The sequence below is a fragment of the Camellia sinensis genome, unplaced genomic scaffold (assembly GCF_055761805.1).
Source record: "Camellia sinensis isolate YWXY unplaced genomic scaffold, ASM5576180v1 Unanchor1, whole genome shotgun sequence".
NCBI lineage: Eukaryota > Viridiplantae > Streptophyta > Magnoliopsida > Ericales > Theaceae > Camellia > Camellia sinensis.
The window spans coordinates 23881716-23896079 of NW_028128987.1; the positions used below are offsets into that span (position 1 = coordinate 23881716).

The 14364-nt window shown below is 30.6% G+C and overlaps 1 protein-coding gene across 1 annotated transcript; it reads right to left on the reverse strand.

Annotated features, from left to right (window-relative positions):
- Positions 1 to 1618: 1618 nt before the first annotated feature.
- LOC114259171 (phytoene synthase 2, chloroplastic) lies at positions 1619 to 4720 on the reverse strand. Its single transcript, XM_028199170.2, has 6 exons — positions 4367 to 4720; positions 3388 to 3438; positions 3037 to 3209; positions 2662 to 2897; positions 2366 to 2558; positions 1619 to 1881 (listed from the first exon to the last, which is right to left on the reverse strand). The coding sequence occupies exons 1-6, from the start codon at positions 4701 to 4703 to the stop codon at positions 1717 to 1719; spliced, it is 1155 nt and encodes a 384-aa protein (XP_028054971.2). The 5' UTR covers positions 4704 to 4720; the 3' UTR covers positions 1619 to 1716.
- Positions 4721 to 14364: the final 9644 nt, after the last annotated feature.

Here is a 14364-nt window from a genome sequence, read left to right on the forward strand (position 1 = left end):
CTAGGGACATGTGTTAACTCAAAGGGAGTGAAGATCGACAGATAGAAGTGAAGGTCTAATTTGATTGGAAGGCCTAAAAGTCAGGAAGCAGTTGCGGCAGTTAAGCAGTGACAGTTACAGGGTTCAAGGAGGTCATGCGATTGTAGGCCAGGAAAGAAGGAAGGCATGGTTGAGATTTGGGCATTATAAAGGTAGTAAAGGAGCAAGAGAGGACATCAATCAACAACACAAAGAACTAGTTTTAGACTTAGTTTTATTTTAGGAGTAGTTCTATCTTAACTTAGGAGTAGTTTCTCTCTATAATTTGTAAGCTTTGTAAACATTGGTGATTTCATCTTGAAGTTATCTTTAGTTTGCTTTGTTCACCTGGTTCGATCTTGCTAATTGTAACTTTCATTCCAAAGAAGTCCTTGTACTTTTAAGACATGTTCAATTATTTGTTTAAATTGTTGTTCAAATCCTGTCGATTGGGAGTGAGTATAATTTTTATTAACACATACTCAATTCTTTTAATTAGTTCTAATTAATTTTGTCTGAATCAAATTTTAATCAAACTTTCTATTAGGCTCTAAAAATTATGTTGATTGTAATTAATTAACCAATTTCAGTTTCTGACGCTATTAAAGTCTTCAATTTTTGGATCAAAGCAAAAATTATAACAAATTTTTCTACGATCAACAGATATAAAGTCAAAATCATATTAATGACATATTTATCACTCATTTTCATACTTAGCACATAAACACATGCACAACTAAGGAATTAAAAGCATAATACAGAACATGATTGTCACAGTTGCGTTGTTTTGAGTTGGTTTGGATGCCCTGAACTTGAGCTTGCAAACGGCCATTTATAATTGCTAGGTGCCTTCTGGATGCCATGAACGACCTCCTAAGACATTTCAACCACTTCTGCTGGTAGGGTACTAGACTAACTCTCTGACTGTCTTGTGTCTTACACAATCTTTCTTTATGGATATTATAATTGGAATATCCCTTAAGGATTGGAACGACTGGAGCCTCCTTTCAATCTCAATTGTTGGGTGGTGGGTAGTAGGTTTTAGATGATTGCCAAGTGTCCTATGCTCAATGTATAACCCATAAATATAGAAACCGTTAGGAGCTTTTCAAATGTGACCATTATATCAACGAGATCATAAAATTCCCCTTTACCTCGATGACTGCCACGTGGCTATCTTCATCAACTGCAACCTCTCTCTCTATAGATGATTTCATAGGAAAACAATCCCTATAGTAGGGAACACATCTCGTTTGGGGATTTGACTCTATCATCATATTAGTCATCACCCCCAAAACGTAGAGGCAGTTACTGACACCCATGGCCTCTGATAAAATGAACTACTTTTACTCACCCCACTGCCACGTGGCTCTTTCTCATCATTGATTTGTCATTTTGGGTCCAAACACAATGATACATATTTTGAATTCAAATAATTATATCGAGAATTACATTCATTCTAGATGTGGTCCATATCACACCAACTCTAAATTTACATTGTACACTTTACTTTTGGGGAACAAATTGTGGGTACATGAACATTTTTCACAAATTTTAGTTTCTTAGGAAAGAAATTTTTTTGAAAACCAACACTCTATGGTTAAAACACATTCAACCTTGAATATACATGTCCTGTTCTGTTTCCATCAAACATTTTTTTGTTTTGGTATTTTGGCTGGCTGTAGTAAATAGATAATTTTAAGGAAAGACGAGACTAGGCACTGATGCAGCTCTAGTGTATGCTAATGGCAGCATGAGAAGCTTCTTAGTCCTCCCGACATAAGCTCGCTTTGTCAGGTTATCATAATCGTTATCCTCGATTGCATCCAAAATCTTGCGATATAACAATAACGATGACCAGACCTGCAAATATTTTCACCAACAAAAATATTACATAAGATGCTTTCATTCAGTACAATAAAGCTTATAGCTTTACTGCAGGAGCTGCTAGTTATAACTTATTAGGCAAAAATTACTTAAGGGCAAATTACATATACACCCCTCGAGGTTTGGCTAAATTACAGATACCCCTGAGGTTTCGAAAATTACATCCCGCCCCCTGAGGTTTGTATTTTCATAACAATTTGCCCCCTGAGGTTTATATTTCATAACAAATTACCCCCTAATTTCTTATGCAAATATAGCATTCAGGGGGGAATTCGTAATTTCTCAAACCTCAGGGGGCATCTGTAATTTAGCCAAACCTCGAGGGGTGTATATGTAATTTGCCCATAGGTGCACCGAACAGAACAAGGTATGGGGTATTTATTGAGTAGGAGGGGTAGGTTTGTTAAATTTTATTATATGATATTGATACGGATATGGGTATGGATATGATGATGATTACCGGCCAACGACTAGCCTTGTCAAGCTGAGAAGCTCCCTCCTCAGCCTGGTTGAAATAGAATCTTGCTCTTGCAATCTGCTCTTTCATGAATTCTCTCCATCCATCACTCACCTTTTTCGAGAACACATCCTCATTGCATAACCCAAATTGAGCCAGCTCATCTTGGGGAAGATAAACTCTCCCTCTCATGGCACTGCAAAATTATGGTTATTAAAAGAAAAACATTGAGAATTGAGGAGCAAATTTAAAATTTGAAAGCACATTATTAGATTTAGAGTGAAGCACAAAGTACTAACTCTTCTCCCACATCTCTAAGAATGTTGGTGAGTTGATTTCCAATGCCCAAGTTCAATGCTGCATTGTATATACTTTGAGCAGAAACTGCAGATTCTGGTGCTATCCCCATTACCGGAACGCTCATTAGCCCAACAGTCCCAGCCACATAGTAGCAGTAAAGGTAGAGCTCTTTAAAATTCTCATATCGACTCTTCCTCAGATCCATTCTCATGCCCTCTATCATGTCCCTGAAAGGCTGTCATGGCATTTATTGCACAAACAAATTGTTTTGTATCAGATTCAGATGGCATTGAATTGAATGGAACATAATAGGACTTTGAATTTGAATTGAAGCAAATGGGCTTTTGTGGGCAGTAAATTAATTTTCAAGGCACCTTAATGTCTAGAGGGAACTTGTAAACAGTGTGAGTGAGTGCAGCATCCAACATGTCGTAGGGGCGTCCGTGGAAGATGTCGTGCAGTCTCTTTTCCCACCTGTCCAACACTGCCGAGCTCATGTGCATAGCATTCGGCCCATCCACCAGTTCATCTGTCCTCCTGCACCAAACTGCAAATAACCATTCCAACTTCAAAATAATAATAATAATATCTTGAATAAAATACCACAAGAAGAAAAAAATTAAAAAAAATAATGACATCCTTGGCAGCAAGGATTTGCTTCCAAATCACTCTCTCTCACTCACTCTTACGTGTTAATCATCTAAATCAATCAATAACTTTCTTACCATAGATTGCCCATATTGCTTTCTGTCTCTCTTCTGTCATCAATAATGTCCCTGAATCATCATAGTTAATCAAATCAAACAGTACTCTCAAAGTTCAAGCAGTTACATCGATTCAATAGTAATTACAAAGAGAAAAGTTAGGGATCATGAAATTTTTTTTATAAAAATAATCATGAAAGATTTATGATCCTTGAATTACTTTGATTAGTGTGTGGTATTTTATTCTAAGTGTAATTCAAGAGCCACAAAACTTTCATGATTAGTTTCGTGAAAATTTTTTCATGATACCTAGCATTGTTAATTACAAATATACAATTTGAACCGAAGTCTGAATTTGCTGAATTTGGGATTCCAACTATGGGGGTAAAGTTGTGAAATCCCAATTGTTCATTGAAGGGAAAGCCATTCATTTTTTCATGCGAAATATAAATGGAAAAAATGGGTAGTTATTTTTCACATTGACACTATCTAAACCTTTTAGTTTCCGGACGGCTGGGATTTCTCTAACTTCACCTTGAAGTCAAAGCCTCAAATTCGCAAATCACGGTGAGATACATGGGATTTGAAAATCATTTTTCATATTGAATTCATATAGAATTTTGAAAATATAAATTGGCAAAAATTATCATGATGAAGTTAGTTTAGAGTTTGGGAAGTAAACAAATAAAAAATGAAGATTGACTCAGTACAGGAGGTATTTATGAAAAATAAACAATTTTTTTGTCATGCAATATTTCTTAGGAGTGCTTAGAGAACCTTTAACATGAAAATTACTTTAGTTTGCATGCAAAGAGATTATTGTTTCTGAGTTTTGAATCCATTGACATTCATTGAGGTCTCACAAGGCGTTAGATGTACACCTAGTTCAATTACTTTAGAAAATGATCCTAAAATGGCCGGCCCCAAATGAGGCCTAAAACATTTGGAGAAATTTATATGATCCAACCTTTGGAAAAAGAGGAAACAAAGATGAACAAACCTAGGTAGAAGGTCTTAGCATATTCTGCACAAAGATTCCTGCATCTTTGGTAAGCTTCTTCGAGGAATGTAGGATGGAACTGTGGGTTTATGTTTCTGCAAGAATCATCATGGTCAACTGTGGCAAAATTGTTTGTGTGATAAGAAGACTGCCTCTGGACAATTTCGGAAACATGGAGATCAGTGTGAGGAATGCCTAGAACCGATAATTCAGGTATGGAGCGTGGCCGAATTTGCTTGGGGGCTGTGGCTAACTCAGCTCTCACTCTCATCCTCGCTGCAGCAGGATTTGACATTTTAAAATATTTCTGAGACAGAAAATTGCCATTGCCATTCATATTGATGCTGGCTTTGATGCAAGGCTTAGGTGCAAGTGAAAATGCACGACTCATTTTTGAAGAATCCACAGCCACCATAGCCACAGCCACAAGTAATACAATTATACAAGTAACAGCAGCAGCAGCAGGAGGCAGGCTGAAAAAGAAACTGATTCAACAAATGGTGTACACCCTCCTCTTACTCATTATTAACATATAGGGTATATTATGGCGGTAGTTCCTGTACTTTGGTTTTTGTGTCATTTTGATCTCTGTAATTTTAATTGGCTTGATTTTGATTATGCATTAATGATTTTGTCTTAATTTGACCCAATTGATTATACTTTCAACATTTTTTTTTTTATGAAAATAGGTATATAAGTGGCATGTGTCATAATTTTAATGGCAAAAATACAAACTTAACCAACTCAATGAGTTAATCTCAACCAATTTAGTGATAATTTTTTATCAAAAACACTACTGCCATTATCAATTGGACTAAATTAATACAAAATCTAAAATTAAGGGTCAAATTTAAACCAATTAAAAATTAGATAAATTACAAATACAGATTTGATTAAAATAAGAATCGCCTCCTGTGGTTTTGAAAATTACATTTCACCTCCTGAGGTTTCTAATTTTATAACAAATCGCCCATTTTATTAATAAATCATCAAGTCAATTAACAGTTTTTAATAATGGTAAAAATATGTTTCAATTAATAATTTAGGTAATTTTACTATTGTATAGGAGAACAATTATGAATTTCATTTTTTAAGTTAATTCTATTAAATAAAAAATTCTAATAAGGGGGTATTTGTAATTTTTCAAATCACAGGGGACAATCTGCATTTTAAACAAATCTAAAGGGGTGTATTTATAATTTACCGTTAAAAATGTAAAGACTAAAATAATATATAGGGCAAAATATAGAGACTATTAGTATAATTTTCTCAAATATATATGGAATCAGTTAATTTAAAACAATCATGAGACGTTGCCCATCATTCTTCATTTTTAAATGAAAATCCATTACGTACATCCTTCTCTTTCTCTCAACATACTAGACAACAATGTTACCAACACAAGAAAATTTAAAAATATATATGTATATACATATATATATTAATCTTAGGTGTCGTCTTATTTAAATATGGATCATATATTTTTCATTTGGAAAATACTATTTATACATTAAATTCATACAAAAAATATTATAAAAATTATATGACAATATCATTTTCATAAATAAATGTCATCATTGTGATGTTTTGATTTAAAATAAATAGTTTATATTGAATCACATTATCATATATAAAAGTTTTGCATGAAATTTTTTTATTTATATATCACTATTCATTTAATTTTCTATACACATTTTCTATATTGGTAACTGTACTATTTGGCATATGATGTGTAAGTAGAAATAAAAATAAAAATGCACTTGTCATTTAAAAAGAATAAATAAATAAAATAAAAAATTGTACATCGTGATTTGTGATGAAAAATAGTATATAGTTGGCATTAGTGAAGATGTAAGTTACAAAGATGCGGGCTTTGTCTGTTCCATAAGAACCTTTATGTTGTTTTTGGTTGAAAGATTTGAAAAAAAATTTAAAAAAAAAAGGAAAAAGAAAAAGATATGTGAAATTATATAATATATATATATATTTTATTTACATTTTATTTATCGTTTTTATTTTTTTTTCTAAATCTCTTCCCAAATCTCTTAACCAAATACAACATTAATTGTTGATAAAAGAGTCTGTCTCCTTCTGCGACCGAAATGAGAATCTTCTTCACCTCTGATTCCCCAATCCTTAAAACACCTCCAGTTTCAGATTTCATGTTTTGTCCTGGAGTTCTCTGAGATTAAATATTTTTTCTCCTGCCACGTGGATGCCTATTTAATTAAGCAAGCTATTAAATTATTCAACATTCAGACAAGAAAGGTATGTTCTACCTGTCATTTTCTTTATGCTGAATATTAATTGCCCACCTACTTCATTTTAATCAAAATTCTACCCATAATTATTGAATAATCTCATAGTATTAACTTGGTGTGTCATGAAACATCATGTCTAAGTTTCAAGTTCAACTTGGAAGACTAAATTAATTACGTAGTCATTATGTTTACTCACATGATATGTTAATATGAATTAGAGATTTGACAGAATTATGATTTCATAGTTTTTGCTACATTAATTGGTAAATAAAAAATAGTATTTTCCAAGTATCCTAAGTGGAATCATTGTTGAATAAGGAAATTGGTCCTCTCTCTATCTATAAAATGACATTCAGACTAGGAATGGCAATGGGGGGCAATGGGGTGGATACTAATTCCCCATCCCCATTTCCCTATAATAAATTTTCCCCATTCCCCATGGGTACCACCCTCCCCATTTTTTAATGAGTATGGATTTTCTCCAACCCACTTTAATCCCCATTTTTATTTTTTATATTTAATGTTAACTACTTTTTTTTTTTTTTTTTTAAGGTTCACAACAAAAACTAAATATACCTTCAATCTTTTTTCTTTCTTTTTAAATATATTTAATGTTAACAATTTTTTTTTTTTTTTTTTTTTTTTTTTTTTTTTTTTTTTTTTTTTTTTTTTAAGGTTCACAACCAAAGTTAAATATACCTTCAATCTTTTTTCTTTCTTTTTTAATATATTTAATGTTAACAATTTTTTATTTTTATTTTTATTTTTATTTTTATTTTTATTTTTATTTTTATTTTTTTTAAGGTTCACAACAAAAACTAAATATACCTTCAATCTTTTTTTATTTCTTTTTTAATATATTTAATGTTAACAATTTTTCTTTTTTTTTTTTTTTTTTTTTTTTTTTAAAGGTTCACAACAAAAGTTAAATATACCTTCAATATTTTTTCTTTCTTTTTCAATATATTTAATGTTAACAATATATATATATATATATATTTTAAGGTTCACAACAAAAGTTAAATATGCCTTCAATCTTTTTTCTTTCTTTTCTAATATATTTAATGTTAACAACCTTTTTTTTTTTTTTTTTAATAAAGGTTTTAGCTAAATATACCTTCAATCTTTTTTCTTTCTTTTTTAATATATTTAATGTTAACAACTTATTTTTTTTATTTATTTTTTTATTTTTTTAAGGTTCACAACAAAAGCTAAATATACATTCAATCTTATTTTATTTTATTTGGTTCAACAACAAAATCAAATACACATTAATTAATTAATTAAAAATTTTGTTTTATAATAATCAAATATATAATTTTGAGACAATCAAAAAGTTTGTTTGAAGAAAGTATTATAAGACTCATATTAAATTGCATCAGGGCATAAATAAGGAATTGTTTGTTGATCTCTTAGCCACGGATATTTTAGACATTAAACCATATTTCTCTTAGCAAATTTGAACCATTCATTTTAATTTATCCAAAATCTAATTATACCTTTAACAAATCTGAATCACTCATTTTAAGATATCTATGCATTACCACACCCAATCCGTCCTCCATCTTCTTCCTTTAGTCCCCACGAATTTTGTTGTTTGTTACTTTTAAAAAACAAAAAATATTTTTTCAATTAAATTTTTACTAATTTCACAACACCATCACCACTATTCTCACTTTCACTGTCACACTACCATCACCATAGCCACTACCATCATCACTGCCGCCATCACCCCACCACTATGTAACAATCTCTACTTTCACCTTCGTTCCATCACCACCACCATCAAATATAAAAAAATATATTTTTAATTTTTTTTATAAAAAATATTTTTCATTAAAAAATATTTTCTATCTAAATAAATGAAGCATAATATTGGGAAACAAGCTGATTTCAGTTAAATCTGTTCATAACTAAGAAAAATTCTTTTAATTTAAAAAAATTATTTAGTAAGACTTTGTATCCCTTTTTTATTTTTCTAGCAAATAAATCTTTGTACCCATCATTTCTAACCAATCACGACTCATGCTTGTTTTGATTCTCTACAATTTCCTTATTTTCAAATACATTCATATATATATATATATATATGTTGTATAAATTGTGTGATAAAATAAAACAAATAGATTCATACTCGTTAATTGAAATTTCAGAACAAGCAAACCATTCTGAAAATTACAATACACAACCAAATAAAATAACATAGAAAAGCAAACCGAAACCTACACTAGACAGTGTCCTTAATTTTTTTAAATAAATTTAAAAAATTTTAGATATGCATAAAATTTGACAAGAATAATGTGACAATGTTAATTAATGTGTATTTGATTTTATTATTGAGCCAAATAAAATAAAATAAGATTGAATGTATATTTAGCTTTGGTTGTGAATAAAAAAAAAAAATGGTTGTGAACCTTAAAAAAAAATTAAAAAAAAAAAAGAAAAAAGATTAAATGTATATTTAGCTTTGGTTGTGAATCTTAAAAATTTTAAAAAAAAAAATTGGTTGTGAACCTTAAAAAAAAATTAAAAAAAAAAGAAAAAAGATTAAATGTATATTTAGCTTTGGTTGTGAATCTTAAAAATTAAAAAAAAAAAATGGTTGTGAACCTTAAAAATAAAAAATAAAAAAAGATTAGAGGTATATTTAGCTTTGGTTGTGGATCTTAAAAAAAAAAAAAATTGGTTGTGAACCTGAAAAAATAAATAAAAAAAAAGAAAAAAGATTGAATGTATATTTAGTTTTGGTTGTGAATCTTAAAAAAAAAAAAAAAAAAAAAACATATGGGAAAATTAGTGGGTACCCATCCCCAACCCATCCCCTGTGGATATTTAAAGAAGATCACTTACCCTACCCAATGGATAAGAAAAAGAGGAGAAAACCCATATATTTGAGTTGGGTCTCCATGGATACCCACATGGTAGGTTATCCATTGCCATCCCTAATTCAGACTACTCATCAAATTAGTTCTGAATTCAATGTATTCTAAAGAGGGTTAAGAGAGAGAAACATTTTTTCGCTAATATTATTATTAGGTTTATGTTCAATTAAATTTGGCTCACTTGAAGGTTTCACATAACTGATTCGGTTATGTTATTTATTTTCCGCATTATGTTATTATTTGTGAAAACCATGATAGTTCACGATTTTGGATAATGAAGGTTGTTATATGCATAACACCAAAAAATTATTTATATGTGGTATCAGAGCTCATGTTTTAGAACATTATGATTTTCCGATTGAGTAAATATTAATTAATTTTGATTACAATTATAATTGCCTCAATCAAAAATTTTCAATTTGCTAAACATGATATGAAATTTAATATGTAACTCTTATGTTCCTACTTTAGATTGGATTGCATATTGTATAAATAATATTTATTTAATGAGTGCTAACTCTTTAATGATAAACCGAATGTTTTAATATTTTGATAATTGAATACTATGAATGATTTAATTATTTTTATTATGAGGAAAGGTTTAGTGAATAATGATCATTGTGTTGTTTGATTTAGTAATACCTAAAGATATTCGTATTACATAGTGGGTGTTTGGGAAGTGAGTTTTTATGTAGGTTTTTTTAATTGTAGGATATTATTGGAGAAACTTTTTTTGGTGTTTGGGAAGATAATTGAGTTTTTTTGTGGTTGGATGTGATGTTTGTGAGAGAAAAAGTGAAATGATTATGGAGTTTAATGTGATATTTTGTTTGGATTGGTTTTTTTTGGTTTTGCAAAAACTTTGTCTTTTAGTGAAAAAAATAAAAAACAAAACTCAAAAAAAATTGTTGCCAAACACCACCATAATGAATCATTATTATTCATGTTTTGTTGAATTTTATATTATCAAATTTTACTGTGAGGCACATTAAAATGTTATTGTGATCTTTATAGTACTAAGCATATTGCTATTTATGGATCTAACTGTAACCTCTAAAAAAAATTATTTCAGTATGATGTTATTACCACCATTATGTATAAGCTTGATTTTTATAGGTGGTTTGATGAGGTACAAAAATATATATTCTCATGTGACATAGAATACGAATTGTTTTAATATTTATTGTCTTAATATTATTTTTATGATTTAGTAATATACATTATGATTATGATGATGAATAATTGTGAATAAATTATTATTTATTCAATAATGTCTATGCAAAGTTTTTATTTTGATTTGAAATCTAAATTATGATACAACTGGTAGTTGCCAAAGTGACCCAATCGGAATGTCACATAGATGCCAAATCAAATAATTGAAATTTAATATCCTTCCCAAGTATTAAAAAATAATGACTTTGCAAATCACAATTCTTTAATTACAAAGATATTAAGTTGGCCCAACGGTGTACCACTTCTAAGTAATTGTTGAATTGGAATCGGATACTTGATGGGTATTCATAATTGATATTGGAATGAATACCCAAAGGTAACAGACTTACTTAATTATGAATATTTTATCAACTAGTCCTATTATCACCATAATTGTTAAATAGTATGCCATTTGATTATCCCAAAGGTAGATCACGGTAATACTATTTGCGATTGTTTAAATATGTGCTTATCTTGACTAATTGTCAATTATTGATTATTCTTAGCATTAATGTAGTGAGTATAAATTATTGATTAAAGTTTTATTTCGCTATATTTGTATAATTTGTTTGTTTCGATTTTAAATGAAAAAATTTTCTCAAAAAATAAAATAAAATAAAATAAAATAAGTTCAGTTTCATCTCGATGTCTTGAATTTTGACTTAGTGTTACTATTTGAGAAATTTACTGCTATTATTCAAGCAGTATAAAAGAAAGAAAAGACTTTTCATAAAGTATAAAATGATCGAACAAATAAAGTTTATGTTTTTATGCAAATGAGTATAGCAAACATTAAGTTTTAACTTCCTTAAATTGATAAATAATGTGAAAGAACGTTTCCGAACTGTTAATAAATTTTTTGCTGGGACAGTTATGGTTAAGCTTACCAACATAAAGTTTGATGGTATGCATGAGATGTATGAGCATGTTGTTGAATTGTCTAACTTGATTGCTCAATTAAAGAATTTAAGAATATTTGTGAATGAGTTTTTTTTTCGTGTAATTTATTTTGAATTATTTATCTCTTCAATATGTGTCATATATATTAACAATAATTCTATGAATAGTAAGTGGAAAGTTAACAAATTGTAATGCCCCGAAATAATTCATCATAAATTAAATACATCAATCAACATCCACTAAATAATATTAGCGACTCTCCAATCTTTACATCATTAATCAACAAGGTTTATACAAAAGTTCTACATGCGAATTACACATTCAATGATATAGAAATACATGAATCTATAGCATGTAGAACATCAAATCCCAAAAATAATATAGTGCCCTTATGGGTTTACAATTTTTGAGGCTTAAGCCCGGTTAAACAAAAATGGTTTCTCGGACCCATACATGAATAGCCCTTGGCTAGCAAAATAAATCACAACAAAACAGAGTCATTTACTCTTCACAAAATATATCCACGCCCTCAACTCGGCGGGATCACCACATCTTTTCCTGCACCAAAATCCTATAGGGGTGAGCACAAAGCCCAGTAGAGAATCCTTAACAAAATATATACATTTATGCAAAATTTCTAATATCAAATGCAAATGCCATGCAATGCCAATTAAAAGAGAATTTCATTTGTATGCCTTTTTAAAAAGAATTACCATGTTCAACAATAGTGTAGCGATCTTGATTTTGACCCGTGTCTTTGTGGTGTTCCGGGTTCGGGTTGGTATGGTTTTGAACAGTGTTACATATCTTAGTTCCCTGTATTTCCCTTATTTTGCTTATCGGGTTGTAGCGGTGTGTTTGGAACATGTAATGTCTCATGTTTGTATTGGGTTGTAGCGTATCTTTTATGTTTTACCACTTTGCTGACTATGTTAGGGATCGAGCTACCCGGTCAGCTTGCCGGGGTTCAGGGGGCAGTGCCTCTTGGCGGGTCTGAGGGGCAGCGCCCTCGAAGCAAAAATGCAAAATGCATTCGAAGTTGCTTGTCCGTTCGAGCAGCCGTTTATGCGCTTGAGCAGATAATTTTTGGTTTCAGAAGTTTGACCTGTCTGCAAAAGTACTGGGAAGGTGTATTTGATGCTTGAGCGGGGCTTTCCACGCTCGAGCGGACCGTGTTATATCAGTTCGTGAATCTGATATTTCAAATCACTTTTTCAGTCCCCTCTCTCTCTAAAACTCTCCAGAATTCCAGATCTAAAGCTTCTCTCTCTAGAAGTCATCTTCTTTCTTTGATTTCTCCAAATCCATTGGGATTTAGACCTAAGTTCTTCACCAAAGTTGGTTATCATCTTGAGGGCTTCGTTGTGTGTGGTGAAGATCAAGTTTAGGCATCGTTGATTTTAGGATTTCATCCCAATTCTTCTTCAATACTTGAGGTAGGGATTTTCTTAGAGTTATACATATATTTTTTCAAGATCTAGATGATTTTTGAAATCATCCTTCGATAGTTTTGAAAATTGATTGTTGATTCAAGAAGTTGAGCGATTTTGAAAGTGGGTTTGTCTCTTGTTCTTTTAAAATGATCTTATAGGTTTTGATCTTCGTTAATTGAAGAAAAGATGATTTTGAAAAGTTTTATTTCAAAAGATTTGAGTTGTATAGTTTTAGTGAGAAAACCTAGAAATTGCGGATTTTTAAAAGAGATTGAAAATTCATGAATGATATTGTTATATTTATTTTGTGTGTCAAAATAAATGGATGTTTGGAAAATTTCTTATTTATATTTATATAAATGATGAATTTCCGGGAATATGAGAATTGCTGTTCATTTTGGAAATTATTGTTCAAAACGTTGAAATAGTCTTGAAATGACTAATTGTTGAGGATACTTGAGAAGAGGGAATTGTGTTATTCCTTGGATGATGAATTGGAATAAAAGTATTTATATTTATCTTGTGAAATTAGCATATCAATTCATTTGATTACATTAAACTTTGAAAGTTGATTTGAAAACTTGCATTGAGAAAAGAAAGTTGAGAAACAAGTTTTCATGGAATGGTTTTGGGGTAAATACGTTGGTAAGTCTTGATAGGTGGTGTAGATGATATTGAATAAGTTGGCTTGAGAGTTCGGGGTAAAAGACCGAAAACCTGCGCGGATAGGTGTCGAGCTTTCCGGTTAATACCGGTAAAAATGACAATTTGGTAGTACTTGTGTAATCTAGTTGCAGACACCGACCTAGGGATTACCAGAGTTGTATTTACCGCCCCTTGAATTAAATTGTTAAGTTTTGAACAATGGACATTTCATAGCATCATTGAGCATGATGGCTTTCAAAAGATGAAGATATGATTTATTTGCAAAAAGACATAGCGTGGCATATGCATTCATCTCTTGAGACTTGTATAAAATGCATATACTTTGTTAAGGATTTCCTACTGGGCTTTATGCTCACGCTACGGGATTTTTGTGCAGGAAAAGATGTAGTGATTCTGCCTAACCAAAGGCGAGGAAATATGTGTTGAGAGTACAAGGCTCTCATTTTGCTGTAACTCTGTTTGAAAGCTAAGGGCTGTATTTGTATGGAATTGAATAACCATTTTGTGTAACCAGGCCTAAGCCTTGGAAACTTGTAAACCCTTGGGGGTATCTATTTTTTGATGTTATTTTGATTTGAAGTGAATGTATTATCGCCTAAAGACTATTTGTATCATGTAATGCAAGTATGAGATTTATTTTCAAT